Consider the following 26,046-nt stretch of genomic DNA (forward strand, 5'->3'; position numbering starts at 1 on the left):
CAGGGTTTTCCGAACTTTAAGAAAAAAACACAGTATGATTTTAACACCCGGTATAAAATGACATGTACCTATTTAGGAACAATATTATTACACCGATATTCTTAACTAATAAGGCTATAAGGTACTAAAAGAATCACTCAAATCGGACGACAGGTTTAGGAAATTCAAGACATCAAACATGTCCCATTTTTAAGGTGTTCGGCTAATTTTGCCGGTGTGTGTATATGTGGTCCTAGAATATGTGATTTAATTTAATGACCTGCCTTTTTGTTACCCACCCTGTATAACAGCATTATGCCGTGTTTTTGTAGGTATCACAAAATAACCTATTAATTTTTATCACTAGGGCTCAGTGTCGGGTTCCGTCCAAGCCACAGATCGTCTCATGAAAGAATTACGCGACATATACCGATCAGACTCCTTCAAAAACAAGATGTACCAGATCGAATTAGTTAGCGATTCACTCTATGAGTGGAACGTCAGATTGATGTGCGTTGATCCTGATAGCCCTCTCAGCCATGATCTCCAGATGCTCAAAGAGAAAGAGGGCAAAGACGCGATTCAGCTCAATATGTTATTCAAAGACACGTATCCATTTGAGCCACCATTTGTCAGAGTTGTGCATCCTATTATCTCAGGTAAGCAATTTTTTTTATATTAAACTAAAAGTCCAAACAATTAGGCATGCACGTTATAATAGATTTAATGACGTCATAACCCACCGGTACAAACTTGACGGCAAACAAATTCAACAAATTTTTCCTTATATATTAGTGTTTTTGCTACTGTCAAGTTTAACAGGAATGCGCTGGTGCCAAATAAAAAACATATATGTATTTACCACAGAAGCTACCGGCTACACTGTTTCTCTTTGTCTTTAAGAGTGTGAAACAAAGGTTTCTGTAATATAAGTGTCAAAGTCATGTTATCCTTTAAAAACTTTGTAATATTTTTGTTTGTTTACTTTTTTCTTCTTCTATTATGGCCTTTGAGAGCTGTCCCCATTTAGTTAGCAACATTTCTTAAAATTAACGCCTAACTAAACCTACCATACTACAAAACTATTACGAACCTAATTGACCAATCAATAATAGGGAAAGGAAAGTTAAGTTGGTTAAAAAATAAACTGACGTTAAAATATAAACTGAATAAATAAAATATAATTTGAAAACAATAATTTGACATTATATTTAACCTTAAATATTATGACAGACGTCAGTTACCATTTACAATCTCACCCATTTCACCAAATATAATAAGGACGTTATATAAACTCGTCATTAATTCTAGCCAATGATATGCTCGCTGTAATAGGAATGGCATATCAAAAATATCTGATTATTCCCTATATATTTTTTCAAAGGGCCTAGCCGGGTAAGATGGTGAAAAGTGCCCCCAGCTCGATTTAAATTCCATATAGGCCAATTTTTAGCACATATAGAGGAACTCACTTTCTGAAATTTTTAGCCCCCTAGGTAGTCACGTGACCCCCCTAGAGCCTAATTAGGCTTTTTATGTTTTTATTTTTTATCTCAGGCGCATCAAGAGCTAACCAAAAACTTTATTAAAAAAAGTTGTAAGTTCCAAAAAGATCTATAAGAAAAAATTTTTTTAAATTTTTTGGCGGGAAATTCGAAATTTAGAACAATTTTAAACTTTTAAATTACTCTGAAAAAAAAACTAAGACACTCGTTTTTACGAAAATTAATTATAATGTGTATTTTTGCACAATCTTTCACCCTGAATTTTTTCAGACTTTTAATTGGTGAAACGTACCTTTAAAAATAAAAAACCGCATTTTTTCAGTTTTTTTTTCGTATTTTGAAACAATTTTATACATATTTTTCAAAAAAGGTAACACTGTTACTAGAATAGGTAAAAAACTGAAAAATAATTGGGGTTTGCTTAATAAAAATTTTTTGTAAAGCCATCCATTTTCAAAATACAGGGCGTTGAAGAAAACAAAATTTTACACATTTTTTACGATTTTGCTGAAACTACTGGCAACATTGTAATAAAACTTGGCGGGATTTAAGAGCTGGTTATTGTGCATATTTTGACATACAATTAATGATTTGATATTCATCATTGGCTCGCATAGGGGTAATGGTCTGAACTTTTTAAAGAATAAAGATAGTACGCTACTGACATATTTCAAATTAACAGTCGTTTTTTTAATTTCTCGTTCAATTTGTGACAAAAAATGTATCTTCTTATTTTTTCATACGACGCGCCATTTTTATTCAAAAAATAAAAGATCTTAACCCTTACAAAGTATTCGAACTTCTAGTAGTTTCTACATCTACATACATAATAAACTCATACATCCATTATCAAAATTAATTCGAATACTTTGGAAGCGTTAAGATATTTTATTTTTTGCAGCAAAACAGCGCGTCGTATGAAAAAATGAGAAGATAGATTTTTTATTGCAAATTGAACGAGGAATTCAAAAATGATTGTTAATTTGAAATATGTCAGTGGCGTACTATCTTTTTTTCTTTGAAAAGTTCAGACCATTACCCCTATGTGCGCCAATGATGAATATTAAATCCTTAGTTGTATGTCAAAACATGCACAATAACTACCTCTTAAAACCCGCCAAGTTTTATTACAATGTTGCCAGTAGTTTCGGCAAAATCGTAAAAAATATGTAAAATTTTGTTTTCTTCAACGCCCTGTATCTTGAAAATGGATGGCGTTACAAAAAATTTTTATGAAGCAAATCCCAATTATTTTTCAGTTTTTTACCTATTCTAGTGACGGTGTTAAATTTTTTGAAAAATATGTATAAAATTGTATCAAAAAAACGAAAAAAAAACCGAAAAAATGCGGTTTTTTATTTTTAAAGGTACGTTTCACCAATTTTAAAAATCTGAAAAAATTCAGGGTGAAAGATTGTGCAAAAATACACATTATAATTAATTTTCGTAAAAACGAGTGTCTTAGTTTTTTTTTCAGATTTATTTAAAAGTTTAAAATTGTTCTAAAAATTCGAATTTCCCGCCAAAAAAATAAAAAAAAATTTTCATATAGATCTTTTTAAAACTTACAACTTTTTTAACTAAAGTTTTTGGCTAGCTCTTAATGCGGCTGAGATAAAAAATAAAAACATAAAAAGCCTAATTAGGCTCTAGGGAGGTCACGTGACCACCTAGAGGCCTAAAAATTTCAGAAAGTGAGTTCCTCTATATGTGCTAAAAAGTGGCCTATATGGAATTTAGATTGGGTTGGGGGCACTTTTCACCATCTTACCCGGCTAGGCCCTTTAGAATATGGCAACAAGGGGAAAATTACGTGCGTTCCTTATTGTTTGACTTTTCCTATATAGCCATCTTAATTATCACCAATTTGTTTCATTAGACTGTGCTCCTAACCTAAATGAATCGTTTTAAAGGTAAAAACGAAAATATGCCTCATGTGGGGTTATCGGAGGTGCAAAGGGGAAAGATTATTGGTCTTGTGGAGAAAGTAATGTTCTCAGAGGGACATCGCTGTAGAGCTAGGCGTAATACAGAGCGTTATGTCAAAAACCTATGCTATGTATCAGGAAATAGCAAAGCTCAAAAATAGAGAAAGGCAAAGTCACTAAAATGTAACAACGGCTCGCCACGATTGTTTCATTGTCTAAGCAGCTAGAAGAGACCTAACAATTTCTTACCTGCATCTTTAAAGGGGAAGCTAGAGGTGTAAGTGTTTCCGTTGAAACGATAAGAAAAGAGCCGTGTCTCAGAACTATTCAGCAGGAGACACTTACGGGTTCCCGAGTTATCCAGGCAGCACAAAATTGATCGTCTAAATTGGTGTCTTCAACACCAAAACTGAAACATTAAGAGGAAACAGTATCGATCAACAGGTAGCGAAAACGCGTTCCAAGATTACGGCTGTAATTTTGAATATTTTTTCGAGATATTTGGCACACGTATTCGTAATATAATAAAGAATGGCGGCACAGAGCCCAATTTGAAAAATATATTAATATGTGGAAATTACTCTGTAGTTAAATACAATATTAAAAAAACGAGCCTGTACCGCCATTAAGAAGAACAAAAAAATACACTTTCTTCAAATAAACTTTTATCCGATGCCTAGATTTTGTGTCATTTTGGAACTACTAATGAAATAAAAAATTTTAGTAGTTCCAAAATGACACAAAATCTAGGCATCGGATAAAAAAGTTTATTTGAAGAAAGTGTATTTTTTTGTTCTTCTTAATGGCGGTACAGGCTCGTTTTTTTAATATTGTATTTAATTACAGAGTAATTTCCACATATTAATATATTTTTCAAATTGGGCTCTGTACCGCCATTCTTTATTATATTGCGAATACGTGTTTGGAACGCGTTTTTGCTACCTGTTGATCGCTACTGTATCACCTTAAGAATTTGCACAATGTGGTCATTTTCAGACGAAACCAGGATTTATGTAAAATCAGATGATCAACTAAAAAAACTCCTTTAATTTTCATTCAACCAACTTTAACAACTCACAGGCATATTAGTCCAAGTAATGAAGCTTAATATAGGACAAAACCTCGCAATTTTTACAGAATGGATCGATTTGCTTCAAAATTTGAGAATAAGTAGTGAATAGTCCAAGGATCAAAATCTATATGATGCCGAAAGGCGCTTTTACCATGGGGGTGGTTGCCACCCCCATCTCGTGGGTGGAAATTTTATATTATATTTTGACTGCAAAAGTTGATAAAAACATTCATTCTAAGCAAAAAGTGTTCTATACATTTTTTTGATAAAATTAATAGTTTTCGATTTATTCGCTATCGAAAGTGTTAGTTTTATATCGAAAAAAATCAATGTTTTTTTATATAGGCTCATTTACGATTCACTCAATTTTTGCGGTAGAAAAAATTTTTTTAAACCAGCTTCTTGGAAATTAAATAACCTACAATTTCATATTTAAACATTTTTTCGTATCTCTAATGCTAATCTTTCTATTCTGAAGAAAATATGATTTTTTACCAAACTACAAATATTCGTTATTCGCTTTTAACTCCAGTTTTATAAAAACTATCATTCTAAGCCAGTCAAACTTCTAGAATCTATTAATAATACATAAACAAAGAAGAGTAAATAAGGTCAATGACCAAAAACACCGCTAACTGACATTATTATGCTTCCAACTGGATTTCTCCTTTTTTTTCAAAAAAATATATTGATTTTTTAACCGTAACTTTTTTATTTTTTATCTTAGCAAGTTTTGTAAAAAATAATTTTGTAGGTTTTTTGCATGATCTTTAAGCCTATTGATATTAAATCTTTTTAAAATGCTCAGTCGCAAAAAGAGGTGACTTTGAGAGGGTTGGTAAAGGTGGTTTTTGAATGTTGTTACAAGTTTTAATTGTCAATAGCTCACTTAATTTTTGCCGTGGAAAAAATTTTTGCAAATCATGTTCTTGGGAATTAAATAAGCTACAATTTCATATTTAAACATTTTTTTCTATCTCTGATTCTAATCTGTCTATTCTGAAGAAAAGACCATTTTTTCCAAACTACACAAATTCGTTATTCGCTTTTAACTCCATTTTTTAAAAACTAATCATTATAAACCGGTCAAACTTCTAGAGCCCATTAATAATACATAAATAAAGAAGACCAAATAAGGTCAATGACGAATTGTAATTAGGGTGGTGATTAGGGAGTTGCTTCCTATCACTTTTTCGCTGAAAAAAATAGGGACTGACATTCTTTTTATTATAAGTCACTTAATTTTTGAGCTAGAGACCTTTGTTTTATTTCTAGAGATAGAGATTTTTAAATACTTTAAATTAGTTTAAACAAGTTGTCCTCAAAAAATGCATAGTTTTTCCGTCTTTTGACTTTGAAACTACAATATTTAGCATTTGACGAAGAAGAGCTAACATATAATAAACTATAGCTCTATTGCTATTGGTCTTAAAGGAAATTAAGAAAAACGGTTTTATGTATTTTTTCAAAAGGTACATTTTTATTAAGTAAAGTTGTTTTGATAAAACGAAAACTTTTGGAGTTATTAGCAGAAAAACAATTAAAAACATTGATTTTTTCGATATAACACTAACACTTTCGATAGCGAATAAATCGAAAACTATTAATTTTATCAAAAAAATGTATAGAACGTTTTTTACTTAGAATGAATGTTTTTATCAACTTTTGTGATCAAAATATAATAAAAAATGTCCACCCCCGAAATGGGGTGGCAACCACCCCCATGGTAAAAGCGCCTTTCGGTATCATATAGATTTTGATCCTTGGACTATCCACTACTTATTCTCAAATTTTCAAGCAAATCGATCCATTCTGTAAAAATTGCGAGGTGAAAAGCTTCGGTCCCTGGACTATATTGATTTGCTTCTAAAACCTGTAATTAGGCTCTGGAGATGTGACATGGGAGAAAATTTGATTCACATGCATGTTAGTGCACCTCCACATATCAGCAGAGTGAATACAGACTTCCTTCAAGCAGAAGATGTCACTGTTGTGGAGTTGCCCGCTTGCTCACTCGACCTTAAGCCTAGTGAAACGTTGTGTGATATGCTTATAAATAAAAATTGGTGTTCGCCGGCCCAATTCACAAAATACCGCACGGCTAGTACAAGCTGCTCTTGAAGAATGGAACAACCTAACACAACAAAATGTTGACAATTTGATGAGGAACGTGCACACTGCACACGCAAGTTGACGCTTGTATAAGGGCTAGGGATGGTATTAACAGTGACTACTAAGAAAAAACAAAGAAATTAAAACAATTTAAACATTCTTGGTTATACATTGAACTATTTTATGCTATTAGCTTTATAACAAATAGTTTCAATTTATTGTTTCAAAACTATATTGTTATCTTTAATTTTTATGTATTGGTGATTATTGCTTTAAAATAAATATTGTTTGACTTGGTATGTTTGCTTTTTTTTTAAATTCGCTTGCAATCAAAAATATCAGATGATCCCATGTAAGTTTGATTGTGAGTGTGTATTTCGTATTATTGTATTTTCTATAATTATCTTTGATTTGCGCGTTAACAAATGCAAGTACAACAGACTCTGATTTCTCTAACTTTGATAACAAAATGGTAAACAAACTAGTTATAGGTGATTCATTATTTTTATGAAGGTGCATTGTTTGACTTTAATTTTTAGTTCATATCTTAATTACCAATATAGCATATTTGTAAAAAAGATAACTATTGCACTACTCCAATATTAATTTTTTATGGTACTCTTATAGACGTAATAATGGCGTAGGGTCTGACAGACCCGTGACGAGTCTTTACATCTTTTTCATGAGTTCGAGTGATGGAAGGTTAAGAAAGTTTGACATCTAGATCACTTTCTAGATACAATAACGGGAATAAAAGGGCGTTTCTCTCTATTCCGCTACAGTATACATACATAATGCATATGTCGCTTGTATACACAGTAATTTTGTAATATTGTTGTTTTCGAAAGAACATTCTGTGTGTTTAAGCCACATTTGTGTTATAGTGATTTTGGCTGTTGTCATAAAAACGTTTGTTTTTAATTTTAAATTACTTTTACAAGGATTTTGTATCTTTTTGGATTTTTGTAATTTAACACGTTGGCGGACAGAACATCTATAGACATCTAATTTCCATTGGTGTAATATGACACGACGTTTATAGACATTTTTTAAAATATATAGTGTCAAAAAATGTCACAATGCATCTACATATGCATATTAAATGTGCCACGATGTCCATGGTCATCGTCCACATGTTTACAAAAATGTTAAAATTCGTTGTTTTCATAAACTATAAGAGCTAAAAGAAATTCAGCAATTTCCCTATTCTACTTTGCAAAATAATATTTCAGCATGCTGATTTTATATCTTTAAAACAAAATGCGTGACATCAAATAATATTATACCTCTGAAATACAAGACTGAAGTAGATAGAGTAATTATTGCAAGTAAGAAACGCAATAAAAATTGAGGTAATAAATATCAAGCTTTGGAAAAAATTTCAGAAAGTCTTAACGATACAATCAGAAAAACAAAACCAAAAATGTATGTCATGAATTCTAATGATTTAGAATTCATGGCATACAATGCAGAAAGTAGCACAAGTCAGAGACAGATAGAAAGAGTTGAGGGGACCTATGTCCAGCAGTGGACGCACGGGGCGTACAGGTTGATGATGAATGCAGAAAGTAGATCAGAAACAAAGGCAAAAATATTTGTGGAAACAACAAAAATGAAGCTACATCGTAGAATAGCGTAAACAAAAAAAGAAGTGAAAATATAAGATACACTTAGAGGTATTAAACAGGCCTATATTATTAGATATTAAACAGGGCTATAAAACTACTTAGCCACACCATGAAAATATGGGAGAGAGTAATTGATAGACGGATACGTGAAGAAACCGAAATATCCGATAATCAATTTGGCTTTATGCAGGGCAGATCAACAACAGATGAGATTTTCATTGTAAAGCAACTGATGGAAAAATACAGGAATAAAGAGACCAACGCTCATATGGTATTCATTGATCTTGAGAAAGCATATGATAAGAGTTCCTCGAAATATTCTGTGGTGGGCACTCAATAAGAAAGGAGTCCCTGGCGAATATGTAAAGATTGTGAGAGATATGTATGAGGGAGTAACGACTAGTGTTAGGACAGGTGTGGGAGAGACTGATAAATTTCAGGTGAAAGTAGGATTGCACCAAGGCTCGGTGCTTAGTCCTTATTTATTCTCATTAGTTTTAGACCAGATAACAGCAAAACTACAGGGTACTATTCCATGGTGCCTAATGTATGCTGATGATGTAGTGTTAATAGGAAATGGTGAAAGAGACTTAGAACAAAAACTGGAACAGTGGAGACAAGCTCTGGAGGAAAAAGGTTTAAAACTTAGTAGGACAAAAAGAGTATTTGGAATGTTCATTTAAAGATGGAGTTACTACAAATAAAATGGTATCTTTGGATGGTGAAATGATTGTGAAGAGCAATAGTTTTAAGTACCTAGGATCGGTATTACAGAGTAATTTAGAAATAGATGGAGATGCATGCAGTAGAATTAGGGCTGGATGGATGAAGTGGAAAGAAGCGAGTGGTGTGTTGTGTGACAGAAAAATTCCAATGAAGCTGAAGGGAAAATTCTATAAAACAGCCATAAGACCGGCTATGATGCACGGAACTGAATGTTGGGCAGTGAAAAAGAAAGAGGAACAACGAATGCATGTGGCGGAAATGGGAATGCTTAGATGGATGAGTGGAGTGACAAAGAAGGATAAAATTAGAAATGAGTATATTAGGGGAAGTCTAGGTGTGGCACCAATTGATGCCAAAATGAGAGAGCATAGGTTAAGATGGTTTGGTCATGTTCAACGTCGAGACGTTAATCACCCAATACGAAGAATAGCTGAAGTGCAGATTCCTGGAAGGAGTAGGAGAGGAAGACCAAAGAAGACATGGGGGGAGACGATAAGGCAGGACATGTTGGTGAAGGGGATTAACATTGATATGACCCAAGATAGAATTGTGTGGAGAAATGCAATTAGGGAAGCCGACCCCGCATAGGGATAAGGCAAAGAGAATGATGATTAGAGGTATTAAACACATCCATCGATTGAAAGAAGGCAGAGTCGTAAGAGTTGTCTGGAATAAATCGCTAATAAGACATCAGATCGTGGATATCCTCGAAAGAGATGGAGCGATGATCTAAGCATGAAGGGGTTGGCGTATGAAGATATAACAGGTAATTTATCTAACATCTCGAAAGAAGAAAAATTTTCAATGCTAATCAATATTATTTTCAGTGACATTGGCGCATCTGTTGTGTTTACAAATGGGTTTTCATGTTATTTAACATTTTAGTCTTTATTAATTCATTGTAATTTTTATTTTCGAACATAATAATTGTTAGAATGTATAACTGTTTCTCTCTTATTTCATTACTTCCGGTAATTATTTATTTTTAAACTAATGAGACAAGTAATATTTTCTAACCTACAAACTGTCATTATATTACTATAGCCATGAGTCTGGCTATAGTTCTGTCGAACGGATACTTATTTTTTATTTTCGAGATTACTATTTAACTTTTTGTTTCTTTTAATTTATTTATTACCGTTCTATATTTATCTTTATATTAGTAATAGTCAGTATGATGTTCAAACTGTTTAGCGTCGATTCCATCAATCTCCTGAATAATGAAAAAAAGACCAAACACTTTAATAAAATAACTTTATAAAATACGTCCACCGGGATAATAGCCATTTCCTAACAATTAAATTGACAGTAGTACATGCCGACGTACGTTTTACTTAAGAGGAAACAGTAGCGATCAACAGGTAGCCAAAACGCGTTCCAAGATTGCGGCTGTAATTTTGAATATTTTTTCGAGATATTTGGCGCACATATTCGTAATATAATAAAGAATGGCGGTACAGAGCCCAATTTGAAAAATATATTGATATGTGGAAATTACTCTGTAATTAAGTACAATTTTAAAAAAACGAGCCTGTACCGCCATTAAGAAAAATAAAAAAATACACTTTCTTCAAATAAACTTTTTTATCTGATGCCTAGATTTTCTGTCATTTTGGAACTACTAAAATTTTTTATTTCATTAGTAGTTCCAAAATGACACAAAATCTAGGCATCGGATAAAAAAGTTTATTTGAAGAAAGTGTATTTTTTTGTTCTTCTTAATGGCGGTACAGGCTCGTTTTTTTAATATTGTATTTAATTACAGAGTAATTTCCACATATTAATATATTTTTCAAATTGGGCTCTGTACCGCCATTCTTTATTATATTACGAATACATGTGCCAAATATCTCGAAAAAAATATTCAAAATTATAGCCGCAATCTTGGAACGCGTTTTGGCTACCTGTTGATCGCTACTGTATCACCTTAATGTTTGGATTTATTTGTTTGCAAATCAATCATTACGTTTGTGTTAAGATCCGTTAGAACAACTTTAAGTAGATAGTTGTAAACTGTATTAGAGATAAAGCTTGTAGCTTGGTAGGATAAAAGGAAATAATTAAATGAATGTAATTAAAGTACCCAATTAAAATTGTGAATTGTTTATAACATCGTAAAAGTTACTAAATGTCATTAAATTTTTAGGTGGATATGTCTTGGTTGGAGGTGCCATCTGCATGGAACTATTGACGAAACAAGGCTGGTCTAGTGCGTATACAGTAGAAGCTGTGATAATGCAGATCTCGGCTACCTTGGTAAAAGGCAAAGCTCGCATCCAGTTTGGAACACCAAAAGTCTGCTCACAGGGGCAGTATAGTCTAGCGCGTGCCCAACAAAGCTTCAAATCTCTTGTACAAATTCACGAGAAGAATGGTTAGTATTTGAAATATGTATTTGTAATTCTACATTTAAATTTTTTATTCAGAATATTATCGAATATAGCTTTTACAGCTTATAACTATATATAACTCATGTCTGGATAACAGTCAAATCTATAATAGGTCCACAATGAAATCAGTTTCAAATCGTTTGTTTCATTTAGTATAAATACGACCATCTTTGTGGATTTTATGGAATAATAAATTTTACAATAAGCGCCACGCTAACAGACACACAGTATCTAATTGCTAGGCTTGGCCTAATCCGGCCAGTTCTCACCTGTGACTGTCATATCTCCCACTGCATGTGCCTCTGATGAAACTATTCAAAATAATTGGTTTTCCATACAAAAAATTTATTAAAACAAAGTAAGTTATCAATCGAAGTAGCACAGAAAACGACTATAAATATCGTTCCCATTCCACCAGATTGACAACAGGTGGAATACTTTCTTTGGTTACACCTCCTGAGATTTTCAAAATTTTTAAATCATACAGGATGCCGAGGAAAATAAGATGAGAGAATTTTAAATAATTCACAACTCATCTGCTCAGCGTGGTAAAAGTTCCAACAAGAAAGATTCCTTAATACTCCTACAAAAGAGTAAATGAATTAAAAATGTATAAACATTTTCAATTTCTTTGCAAAACGAAAATGCAGCAGCTGCATAATACTCTGGTTAAATCGGAGAGTGCAGGAAGAGTCTATACCGGTTTCGGAGGTCTTTTCCCCCTCATCAGTAGTCCCATATCCTCTTCGTTTTGCAAAGAAATTGAAAATGTTTATACATTTTTAATTAATTTACTCTTTTGTAGAAGTATTAAGGAATCTTTCTTGTTGGAACTTTTACCACGCTGAGCAGATGAGTTGTGAATTACACTGCGGTGCAAAAAAATCGATCCACTAAAAATTTGGTCATTTTTGATGTTTCGAATTTCCTAAACCTGTTGTCCGACTAAGTGATTTTTTTACCACTTTATAGCCTTATTCATTGACAATATCGCTGTAATAATATTGTTGCTAGACAGTTAAACTGTCATTGTATACCGGGTGTACGAATCAAATTGTGTTTTTTTCTCAAAGTTCGCATCACCCTGTGGATAATTCTAGCATTTATAAAATACTGAAACTAAAACCCAACTATACAGGGTGAGGCAGATAACTGGCCTATTAGAAATATCCCGAGAACTAAAGGCAACAGAATCATGAAAATTGGAATAAAGGGGTTTTGAAGGATGATCTATTAAATGAAAATATTTTCATCTCTTTGCAACTTCCGGTTATACCGGAAGTTGCTTATAACTTAGTTTTTTTAAATGGGACACCCTGTATATTTTTACATTTTTGGATTCTCTTCGATGTCTCCTTTCTTAAAATATGAGAATTTGTAATGTTATACAGGGTATTTTAAAAGATAATTACGTTTTTTTATTAATTTTGTAGCAATATTCACACCCTGTAGAATTGTAGTAGTTTGACAACTAAAACTCTACTTACGTTTAAATGATTTTTAATATAGTCTACTATTGTTAAGAATCATTAGTATAGCTAAATTTTTAATTTTAGTATACAGGGTTGGTCGAAACTCGGAATGAGTATTTTCTGAGTTTTCTTAAATGGAACACCCTGTATTTTAGTATTGTAATGAAATCATATTTTATGGTACTTTTTTATTTCTTAAGCATTCCCTATACCTAACTGCTTTAATTTGTGCTTAATTGTTAATCGCACCAACAATCTTAACTACGTAGGTATTTTGATAGCTAAACCATTATTGGTAATTTTAAGGATCAGTCTGGATTAATATGTATTTATTTCTGAAAAATTATTTGTGATTTAATATTTTCATGGCCAACCTAATAAAATTTTACGTATTTTTTGTTGCAATTAATGTTTAGCTTGAATCACCAATAACTCACAAATTAAAGCAGTTAGGTATAGGGAATACTTATAAAATAAAAAAGTATTATGAAATATCATTTCATTACAATTCTAAAATACAGGGTGTTCTATTTAAGAAAACTCAGAAAATATTCATTCTGAGTTTCGACCAACCCTGTATACTAAAATTTCAAAATTAGCTATACTAATGATTCTTAACAATAATAGACTATATTAAAAATCACTTGAACGTAAGCAGAGTTTTTAATGTCAAACTATTACAATTCTACAGGGTGTGAATATTGCTACGAAATTAATAAACAAACGTAAATATCTTTTAAAATACCCTGTATAATATTACAAAATCTCATATTTTAAGAAAAAGGATATTGAGGAGAATCCAAAAATGTAAAAATATACAGGGTGTCCCATTAAAAAAAAACCAAGTTATAAGCAACTTCCGGTATAACCGGAAGTTGCAAAGAGATGAAAATATTTTCATTTAATAGATCATCCTTCAAAACCCCTTTATTCCAATTTTCATGATTCTTTTGCCTTTAGTTCTCGAGATATTTCTAATAGGCCAGTTATCTGCCTCACCCTATATATAACCTCAGGTTTTCTTAACATTTTGTCTTTCGATTCATTCGCTTATATTGGATAATAAAAAAGGTACTTTAACAACTGGCCATGTTCGTCATCAGTACAGGATATTTCTAAATAAGTGCGACAAACTTTACGGGTTAATTGTACATGAGAAAATAATAACAATTTGCTTTATAATAATATGTCCGCAAACGCTTCGTTTCCGATATACGGGATGTTCAATTTACAAACTGACGATTTATTTATTACTTTAAAACCAGTTGAGATATGCAAATGAAATTTGGTGGGTTTTAAGACGTAGTTATTGCACATTTTTTGATATACAATTAAGAATTTAATATTCACCATTGGCGCGCAAACGGGTATTATGAACGATATTATTACCCGTACGCACGCCAATGGTAAATATACAATTTTTAATTGTATGTCAAAAAATGTGCAATAACTACGTCTTAAAACCCACCAAATTTCATTTGCATATTTTAATTGGTTTTAAAGCAATAGATAAATCGTCAGAATGTAAAGAAAAATTGAACATCCCGTATCTCGGAAACGAAGCGTTTGCGGACATATGATTATAAATTATAAAGCAAATTATCATTATTTTCTCATGTAAAATTACCCCTTAAAGTTTGTCGCACTTATTTAGAAAACACCCTGTACTGATGACGAACATGGCCAGTTGTTAAAGTACCTAACTTTTTTATTATCCAACATAAGCGAATGAATCGAAAGACAATGTTAAGAAAACCTGAGGTTATAGTTGGGTTTTAATTTAAGTATTTTATAAATGCTAGAATAATCCACAGGGTGATGCGAACTTTGAGAAAAAAGCACAGTTTGATTCGTACACCCGGTATACAATGAAAGTTTGACTGTCTAGCAACAATATTATTAAAGCGTTATTGTCAATGAATAAGGCTATATCGTGGTAAAAAATCGCTTAAATCGGACAACAGGTTTAGAAAATTCGAAACATCAAAAATTACCAAATTTTTAGTGGATCGATTTTTTTACAACGCAGTGTATTTAAAATTCTCTCATCTTAATTTCCTCGGCATCCTGTTTGATTTATAAATTTTGAAAATCTCAGGAGGTGTAACCAAAGAAATTATTCCACCTGTTGTCAATTTGGTGGTATGGAAACTTATTTATTTATTTATTTTCAACGGGACACTGCCCAATAAGATTACAAGTTTATAAGTCCAATATACATAATACATGTGTCAATAATAATAAAACTACAGTAAAATAGTAATAATAAAACAATAATACAATAAAATATAAATATCACAAACTTAAACACATAAATCAGATTCATATATCACAATAATGAATATCCAACAACTACTCAAACAAACAAACGTCTGAGGCCAGCGATGAATTCAGACTTCGGTGCAAAGAAATCTAGATCAGGTTGAGTGTTTGCCCATCTTAGTGCTCGAGATAAAAAGTTGTTATATGCATAGTTGGTTCTATGGATAGGAACATAGAATGTTTGATTTAATCGAGTTCTGCGGAGAGGTACATGGAGAAACGATATTTATTACCGTTTTCTGTGCTACTTCGATTGATAACTTACTTTGTTTTTCGGTGACATTTCTTTCTTTGCAATTCGGAAAGGCCCAAAGTGTGATGCCTGGGGAAATCGGAGAGAAGAGGATAGGGGATTACTGATGAGGGGGAAAAGACCTCCGAAACCGGTATAGACTTTTCCTGCACTCTCCGATTTAACCAGAGTATTATGCAGCTGCTGCATTTTCGTTTTGCAAAGAAATTGAAAATGTTTATACATTTAAAAAAAATATATTAATTAATGGTATTGTTACTTTGCTTATTAACTTAACTTTATTTAACACCAACAATATTACAAGTAGGCCTGGATCCCGCGTACCAAAAAAAGTTTATTAATAGCAAGCTGAAAATTTGTTAATAGCTTAACGGTGTCTAGTCGGACAAACTTTGATGTACTGGAACAAGGGAAGTTTTAATTGTGGAACTTGTCATCCTGACAAGTTTATGATTGTGAAAACTAGCAGGTTGATTTTAAGTTTATTCAATAGCAAACTTTATATAATATATGAAAAAATGTTTGCCCGACAAATACATTGGGAATTTTAACAAGTCCGACACGTAGAACAAGTCAAGTGACAGGAACTATGTTGGTGATGAATAGCAGTCTGATTACTTCCCCTGTTCCAGTGTTCCCATACATCAAAGTTTGTCCGACGAGACACCGTTACGCGATTAACAAATTTTCAGCTTGCTATTGCTATTAATAAACAATGCTATTAATAAATACAATGGCAACTATAAACTTCAAATTCAACTGTTCTATAAACTATTTATATTTTTATATTGGTTTCTATATATTTTCTGACGTTCTAGAAGTCACTAGATATAAAAGTAAATAGTGCAACAAGTGAAGGGTCCAGGACTGTATTAACTCAATGTACCCGTGTGTCTAGTAGCGTGGTGGTTACTTTACTGTATACATATATTTACACATGTTCACGTATTTTTCATTTCAGGTTGGTTCACGCCCCCAAAAGAAGATGGCTAAACCGACGAAGGCGACGACCAACTTCTTATTTTTATTTCTACATTTTCTGTGGGCGTAGAACGCATTGTTTCAAAAAAAAAATATCGCCCCTAAAATAAACAGAGTTCCCAAAAAATCGTCAAAATCGTTGTTCTTAGTGCCTGCGGACAGTTTCTTTTGTTCCTTGAAATATTACCGTAGTGGCAGGACTATTAGCGAGTTGTTTCATTAGAATGTGATTTTTTTTAATTCTTTTTCTGATTAGTTAAAAAATAATTTCTAAAAACGAAGCACGTTCGAGTGGAAAAAAATGACTGTGACTGTTTTAATCTTTGTAGACGAATCGTTATAGATTTTTCCTCGATACCAAATGTTAGACAACTCTCGGCAAAATGTTCAAATCACAGTGAGCTATATAAAAAGGTGACTACTACAACAACATAGTTTTATTTCATTTTATGACTACGACTTAGCACTAATCAATAAACTTATTTATACGGTGAAACTCGCTTATTGGAATAGCCTTCTTGAAAAGCAAAAGTATTCCTATAACCGGGATATTCTAATAACCAATCATTGGTGGCTAGTAGAAACATTTTGGGACCTTAAACTTCTATTCCTTAAACCGGGATATTTCTATAACTGGTATTCGAATAAGCGGGTTAGACTCTATCGCATATACCAAAATTCGGGTTTTTAATTTTCTTACTCGATTGGATCTAGTGAACAAAGGCTTATCAACGAATTACATAAAATTTACAATGTTTCTTCCAATTTAAATAAGTATTTAGTCTGAATAAACTGACTAAACGTGAGGAACAAATTATTTGCTGGCGTATATTTTGCCTTTTTCTTCTTTAAGTGCCATCTCTGCGACGAAGCACACTCTCTACATAACATTTAATTAGTCTTATTCTGAAGGCCAATGTCAAATCTTTTAAGCATAAAATCTTTTTCATTTTCACGAAGTTGTCACATGCTTTTTCAATTCTCACTCTTATTTTTGCAGTATAATCGTTATTTTCTGTGATTATCGTTCGCAAGTAAGTATATTTGTTTAAAACTTTAAAAAGGGGGTAAACCCTGTAGTTGGCTGTATACCTTCAATATAACAACGTGGAATGAAGTAAACACTTCTGTTGTATGTAGACATATGAATTTATTAAAAAATCCTTAAAATTTATCCACGAATGAGTGGAAGTACAAAACGTTTTCGGTCAGACTGACCATCATCAGTGTAAACCTGGAAATAAGTGAACCACTAAGATTAAAAGCAAAAGGGTGAAATATTGACAGTTGAAAAAATTTAAGAAAATGTGGTTACTTACGTCCAGTGTACAAGTAATTGTAACTAGCCACTTCAATAGGTATAAAAACCTCTAAAATACATTATTGTTACATTTAATATTAAAAAGTGGTCGACATTAAGTCGATGTCTTAAGATTTAAAGATCACATGTGAATGTATTTCATCCTTGCTCGAAAATTGCACAAGGTATGTACTTGTGTTCAGGTGAGAGGTTACGAACCAACTGATTAGACAGTTTGGTGCCATAAATGTATGACAAGATGTCAAAGGAAGTTAGGTGGATTTTTCATCTGTCAACCGAAAAAAATTTTAATTTTCATTTCAATATACCAATTAAAACTAAATATTAATCTCTTTGTTAAAAATTTTTTAACAAAGGATAACCATCCACTTGATCTAACATAGCGACAAAAGACACTTCGTGGATAAATTTTAAGGATTTTTTAATAAATTCAACAACAGAAGTGTTTACTTCATTCCACGTTGTTATATTTCTTTACTCTCTCAATCTGCTGGCTGCATACCGTTAATATTTCGATTGTATTGTTGTTCTTGCTAATTTTCATAAATTTGGTCTTTTTGATGTTAAGACTAAGACTCTCCATCTCATGGTTAGGTCCAGGACTTATTGACCGAGGTATTATGCATCAAAAATTCGTTAAAATATGTCAAGTCACCTAAATTTTTTCTGGGTAGGATCCTTAAATTTGTAATCTCGTGAAAAATGGCCATTACCAATATTTTTAGCAATTAATAATTTTGTGGTCGAGTTGAATTTTCGTGGGTAATAATACTTTATAAAAAATTTTCTTAATACAAGTAAATCCCCACCAATTATGTAGCTATGACTGTTGATAATGAAAATATTTTCCCAAGTGACGTACATATAATTTCAAAAATACTTGCCGATTGGAATCGAGGTAAAAATGATTTCCTTATTTAAAGGAAAGGGATCGAAAGTTCTCGTAGAGGTGTGCAATGGTTGTTTTGTTTTGGTATTGTAATAGTGTGGGAAGGGAAATAGGTCTTGGGCCCACCATTTAAAAATAATATTACTTTCCTTGTGAGACTTTTTTTATTCAGTTATTCATGTCGAGTCGGGCAACTTATCTATTTCGGAAAATTTTGGGAGGGGGTGTTTCGTAAATATACAGGGTGTCCCCGAAAATAGTGCGTTCCTTTAAGGTATGGATATAATACACAATTTAGAACAAAAAAGTCCTATAACATTTTTTTCTAAAGTTGACCGTTTCCAAAAAAAAAATTACATTTTCTCCATATACTGTGGAACCTCGATTATCCGTCTCTCTATTAACCGTCACCTCTGTTAACCATCAGGGTCCATACATAAGTTGTTATATTGACTACATAAGTAAAAATTTAGTCATCAATTAATTTTGTTTGAGCATTGCGATAAGCCAAACGAAATTCGTTGAAATGTACACGTGCAGTAATGCCACCACCGCATTTTTTATGTAAATAAGTTTTGTTCTTATTCAGGGCTCTGGATTAAATTTCAATTTAAATAGGTAACGATAAATGATACCATGCTTTTAGAGTTCTATTTTTAGAATCGCAAGCCGAAAATAAAAACGCACGGCACAATAATTATTAGATTTGATGATTTTACGTCGATTAAGAAATTCAGCACTTGCAAAATGTAAAGTAACAAGAAAACAAACAAAGAATTCGGAATATTTTAAATCAAACTAATTCGACTGTACTAACATAAATACCTCTTATATTGTCAAATAAAACATACAAATACAATTTAAGAGCTATATGAACTATGTTATTTTTTTTTAATGTTCTGTTAACCGTCTTTTCGATTATCCGTCATACCCTTGGTCTGGTGCCCTGACGGATAATCGAGGTTCCACTGTAAGTGAATTTTTATTTTCATAAATTTGAATGACATGGCAACGTAGCCTAGAAGAACTTGCCGTGACTGTGGAAATTTAACCTAATAACCCCCTTGTTTATTTACTTTGAGGTGTGATTTTTGGGGTTGTTGACATCGTAGGTACCTACCTGCATAATAATGGATATGGGTTTGGTTCATACAGTGGAACCTCGATAACTCGGATTAATCGGGACCGCGACCGATCCGGGTTATCGAAAATCCGAGATAGCCGGAGAATATGGTAAAAATTAATAAAATACGGTATACTTACAGATAAACTCCGTTAGAATTGAAATAACATGAAATATATTTATAACTATGCACAGTACATACTCATTAAAATTACTAAAAAAAACACCAAACCCAAACGTAAGCAAATGGAAGCGAACAATACAAGACACACAATACTAAAGACCATTGTTTATAAAAAGAATTTTTTAAATAGTCTTTCCTAAACAATGCTGACAGTTTGAAATAAAAAGGAATATATACTACAGACAGGTCGCTGTTGTTTCTGCGGCGTGTGCTATGAGTCATTTTTAATATCGTATAGTTCAAATTACACACATACACATTATCTCTCAAATATTATACATTTTTATTGTTGAAAGGTTTGTCTGATAATTAACTACTTTGATTGGAAATAAGCCACAATTAAATTGAAAAATACAAAATATTGAAAATCAAAATGTTTATCTGATGAAAATCGGTCCGGGTTAGCCGGACTTCCGGGTTATCGTGGGCCGACTTATCGGGGTTCCACTGTATTTACATTATTTTACCTACCAGGTGCAACTGACCTACTTTTTTAATCTTTAGATTTTTGAGTTGCGCGTTGTTGCCAGATTTCAATTTGCATATCAAAATGTATTTTCGTTTTTTTGGTCAAACGGATCAATTTAGAAAAAAATGTTATAAGACTTTTTTGGTCTACATTGTGCCTTCTACCTATACCTTTAAGGAACGCACTATTTTCGGGGACATCCTGTAGAGAGGATTCTAAACGTTGGCGCCTCCAACAACTGGAGTACTCTTAAAAATTTGTCAGACAATATTACCAGTTAATTATAAATATTTTTATCAAACAGTACTGCAAAAATCAGCTGTGAGCGTATTTTATATAAATTTTATGAATATGATGCGTGCGCCCCTTCATCTATGGGGGGCACTATAGAGTCATAAATGATGGTTTTTTTGCAGGATTGTTTAATAAAAATAATTAAATTTACTGGTAATATTGCCTGACAATGCATATACTGCATATAAGTCTAATGGATAGAAAGATAAACGAGTGGATAAGAGAGAAAACAAAAGTTAGGGATGTTAAACAAGAAGTTGCAAAATTAAAATGGAGATTTGCTGGACACAATATAAGACAAAGAGAAGACCAATGGAACAAAATTCTTATAAATTAAAAACTGTGGGACTATAAACAAAAGGATTGGGGAGGCCTATGTCCAAAATGGACCGAAGAAGGCTAATTAGATAGATTAGACTGTCTGACAAATTTTCAAAGGTAGTACAGTTGTCGGACGCACCAAAGTTTAGAAACCTCTATTTAGGAAACGCCCCCCTCCCGAAAATTTTCCGAAATAGAAAAGTTTTCCGACCCGACGTGAATGACTGAATAAAAAAAGTCTCATGAAGAAAGTACTATATTTTTTTAAATTGCGGGCCCAAGGACTAAAAAATGAGGTTTATATATCACAGTTTGTCCCGGTTTTGACCGAGAGATGCCCCTCACAATTTCGGATAACCCCATTGGGTTGAAGAACTGATATTTTTTTCTTATTTAGTTGTTATAGGCTGCTGTATTGTAAATGAAAATAATAATAAAATCTCTTTGTAATAACTACCAATATGTTTACGTTTTTTCATTCAACCCGTATACACTTTACAAGGCTTTTTTAACACGTTCAGCCCCGGCATCCATTTTATTTTTATGACATCTGTAGACCGGAAAGTAGTTTTACTTAAATTATCAAATATGGGCCTTTAAATAATCCACAATATAATTTCCATTCAAATTTAGTCAATTGTGTATTATTTATGTAGCAATAAAATTGAGAACCTGAAGCGTTTTAACTGTCTGCTCAGATGGGGACAGGGATAATACTAACTACAAAGATACTGGGGTCGAAATGGGGCTAAAGAAGAAGAAGCAGACACTCAAAATTTCATTGCGAACGGCGCATAAGTTTGTTGTTCGGTGAGCTGAGTCGTGGATTCGTTAGGGGGGGGGGGTAAGAGGGTTTACAGAAGACTAACTACCATAACCAAATAAGCAAAGGATACTTACACAGACTTGAGGACTTTCCTACTATTTAAAATATGACGCCGTTTTGAATAAATCCTCAGATTTATTCATTTATTGATAAAACTCAATTTCGGTTGCATTAGAAATCTGGTTAATATTTTTCCAAAGGGTTATAGAAAATAAAAATAGGTACATTTTCAAAATATTTATTTTTAACTTCAAACTTTATTTTTATTCTTTTTAGAAAACATATTATCAAAGAAATACAGACTTTACTATTAGGCATGACAATAAAAATTTATAACCTTTACATGACTTACAATCACAAAACTTTATCGGGCAGTGTATTCCAAAACAAAATTTGACTGAGCTGTCAAATGTCACTGCCATTTTATTCAATTTTCAAAATACGGTTTATTTTCAGTAGTAATAACCCAAGGACATTGATAATTGTTCGAAAAAATTTTATAACAGATTTCGAAAGCTTGTTGCTTGGAAACAGACCGACGCCGTAGGCGGAGGTCTGTTGCCTGTAAGCAACAAGCTTGAGAAAGTTGTTAAAAAATTTTTGAGCATTTATCAATGTTCGAGGGTTATTCGGATAGAAAATTTTTTGCTGGTTATGAAAAAAAAAATACAGAGCAGAAACAATTTATTTAAATGTGCAATTAACAAAGGAACAATTAGAAAAATTTAATGAAGATCCAGACATGTTAGTTTCTATAGCTGATGAAGATGTATTTCCACTACGCATGCTGTTAATAATTTTATTATGATGTTCTTCGTCAATGTTCAAGTACGGTTTTATTTGGTATTCGTGACATTTTGAAATATTGAATATTTGAAATGTCAAAATCGAAATGAAACGAAATGTAGGTATCCATAGCTACATGATTGAGTGAAAACAGCCCATGGGATCTGTTTTCAGTATAATGTTGGTTTTATTGGTTGTATTCAATCAGATGACCACAAATTAATTGATTTCATTGGATTTCTAATTGAGCAAAAAATTTTCAAACAATAATTTTAGACAGCTACAATAGCAAAACAGGACTTTTAATTATTAAACAAACGTTACAAAAACTAAACCATTTTGAAAGCAAAATATCTTTATAGAATATTTAAAATTCTACCAACTACAAATTTTAACATTTACTTGGGACTTATTCACCTTTTTATTTAAAAACAAGAAAAATACAGTACCTTTTCAAAAGAAGCAACAGATGTTTCTCGAAATGAGACTCTCATTGTCACAGCACTACTTAAACAAACTTTACATCCAACACGGGGGGGGGGGGTAATTTTTTGACGAAAACAGGCTTCTGAAATGGGACTGGACAAAACAGGAACGAGACTATTGAGACCAAACATCTCATCGGGACTTCAGACAAAAAACAGGAACCACACCAAAACCGGCTCGGTACAACTGCGTCACGCTATTTGCACTGCGATTTTCACCTATAAATCCAACATTAGGGGTGAAACTTTTCACGGGTGTTCTTCAATGGTTATAGAACAAAGGATAACCATCCACTTGATCTAACATAGCGACAAAAGACAATTTTAAGCCGGTAGGTAGCGGTCTCTGGAGCTCACTGCTGGCTGACCTGTTACCAGCTGAAAGGGTACCATGGAACTAACTTTTCCTCTCCCCGGACACCGGGTGGAGCCACAGATTAAGAAAAATCGCGCAATTAACTGGGCGATTTTCGCCTCTAAAGCTGTTTACTCGACGAAAAAGACATGCGCGTCGCAGGGTTCGACACCGGCAAAGCACTTCCTAAGGCCATGCACTATTTTAAAATTATTCGTCGTAATATCTCTAACGGAAACTCTAATATCTCTCTAAAAATTAAAATATTTTTAAAGACAAATAATCTTCACAAAATAAATTGGAAAATTGGATATTCTGGGAGACAGAAACGCTACAAGCCACGGATGGCTCACCCGGTCTGGAGGGCAGATGTCGTTACAGGTTTGTCGGTACTTATTTGATTAAATCACGGAATTGATGGTTGTATAATAGGGCAGTATGTCTTCTTTTGAAGCTGAACTAGCTCAGATAAAAAATCTATATGATGAAGTAATGTCAGATGAAGATTGTGATTTATCAGATTCAGATGATTTATAAGATGATTACGTTTCTTCTGATGGAAGTTATTCCAGTGAATGTGACGTGGTGCCAAGAAAAAAAAATTAGGAAAGATAAATATGGTACATATTATGGTTGTTTTTTTTTTATTCATAACTTGACATAAAATTATCCTATTTTGAAACCGCAAACACTGAAGTGTTCCCTTAGACCGGCATTATTCAAGGCTGTAATACATATTGCACCGTGTCTCTTCACCGGCTCACGCGGTCTGATGTCAAATTTAGCTGTAAAGACACACCCGTAAGCTCACTCGGTCCGGCAAGATCACAACACCGTGTGACAGCATCTGTCTCACGCCGGGCTGAACGTGTTAAATCATAAGTATAGGTGCTAGGACAAAACTATATCTTGCTTATCACCATTGGCGTGCATACGAGTAATATGACCCGTATGCGCACCAATGGAGAATATAAAATTCTTAATTGTATATCAAAAAATGCGCAATAACTACCTCTTAAAACCTATCGAATTTTATTTGCATATCTCAACTGGTTTTAGAGCAATTAATAAATCGTCAGTTTGTAACCAAAATTTCAACATCTCGGAAACGAAGCATTTGCGGACATATGTTTATAAATCAAACTCATTTTTTTCATGCAGAATTACCCGTTAAAGTTTGTCGCACTTATTTAGAAACACCCTGTATTGATGAAGAACATGGCTAGTTGTTAAAGTACCTAACTTTTTATTATCCAACATAAGCGAATGAATCAAAAAACAGAATGTTAAAGAAAACCTGAGGCTATAGTTGGGTTTTAATTTCAGAATTTTATAAATGCTAGAATATTCCACAGGGTGTGGTAAACTAAAAAAATCACAGTTTGATTGGTACACTCGGTGTACAATAACAATTTACCTATCTAGCAACAATATTATTATAGCAATAAGAATAAGGCTATATTAAAAAATCGCTCAAAATCGGACTACAGGTTTAGGAGATTCGAGACATCAAAAATGACCCATTTTTAAGGTGATGCGTTAATTTCTTGGAGTAGTGTAGAGTCAAGGTACAGCAGAAGATAAAATGATGGAAGAGATGTCGAGACATGTTGTATTATTGGCAAGTTGATATTTATTTTTGTAACGAAATGGAAACAAAAAGTAATAAACAATTTGGAAGCAATCCATTGAATTAATCAAACAGGAAAAGAATAAACTGTGACAATATAGAGACCAGTAGCAATGATAAAATAGCACCAAATACTACAAAATTTATACCCAGCAAAACGATGACAAAGAGTCTAAAATGATGAAGAGTTCTATGGGAATATAAGCATATAAACTTGGTTTTTTAGAAGAAAAAAAACAGCTCAGTTTGTATAAATATACAATATTTGTTCAGTAGTCAAAGTATTAAGACTGAAATCTAGCACCAATACTTAGGTAATTTAGTGATATTTGTGATAGTGATTTATTTCTTACATAAATAAAAAAACTGGACATTGGTTTTTAAATAAATTACTTTTTGCTCGTTTCGACATACGATTTAGTTTAATAATACTGAAAATTTGCTTGACATTTATATTTCTATTATTAAAATTCATAAATCGTATGAATAACACTGATTTGAAATCATGAATATCAAAATGACATTACAATAAAGTGCTTACTTTACATAAACAGTAAGGGCGATCGCAAACATAGCCACTTGTGGTCGTCACCGGTGGCTGCTACACGCATGGATTCGGCGCACACACTGCATTCCCGGTAGTCACTTCGAGCGGGAAGCTATGGCAGTATCACCCGATGAAAGAAATTAGATCTGACCCAAAAAAATAAAGGATGAAAATTTGGGAATAGGTAGTTGAAATTGTCTATTATTATATAAGAAAAAGTTTACAATTCTACATCCCCTCCATTTTTCAAAAATAGAGTGGAATACCCCCCTCTCGAAGGTGAAAAATATACATTCAAAATAAGTCCGAAATTGGATAAAATGACTAATTCTAAGCAACTTTTGTTTTATAGAGTTTTTTCCCCAAGTCAATACTTTTCGAGTTATTTGCAAGTGAATATATTCATTTTTAACAGAAAAAAACATGTTTTTGTACGGTTTTTCGGAGA

The 26,046-nt window shown here is 32.7% G+C and overlaps 1 protein-coding gene across 2 annotated transcripts in view; it reads left to right on the top strand.

The window, feature by feature from the left end:
• Nucleotides 1-21,425, top strand: part of LOC114338544 (ubiquitin-conjugating enzyme E2 Q2) — a 69,674-nt gene extending 48,249 nt beyond the window's left edge. The window contains exons 4-7 of one of the 2 annotated variants that reach the window (XR_007698779.1): nt 347-638; nt 11,097-11,324; nt 16,349-21,025; nt 21,087-21,425. Coding sequence is in view for 1 of the 2 variants with exons in the window: in XM_028289148.2 (XP_028144949.1) it covers nt 347-638; nt 11,097-11,324; nt 16,349-16,380 (552 nt within the window). In the remaining variant the exon portion in view is untranslated. Of the gene's footprint in view, nt 1-346; nt 639-11,096; nt 11,325-16,348 lie in introns of both variants that reach the window. The other variant, XM_028289148.2, reaches the window with a different exon arrangement.
• The last annotated feature ends 4,621 nt before the right edge of the window (nt 21,426-26,046 follow it).

Source organism: Diabrotica virgifera, chromosome 6, assembly GCF_917563875.1.
Source record: "Diabrotica virgifera virgifera chromosome 6, PGI_DIABVI_V3a".
NCBI classification, from domain to species: Eukaryota; Metazoa; Arthropoda; class Insecta; order Coleoptera; family Chrysomelidae; genus Diabrotica; species Diabrotica virgifera.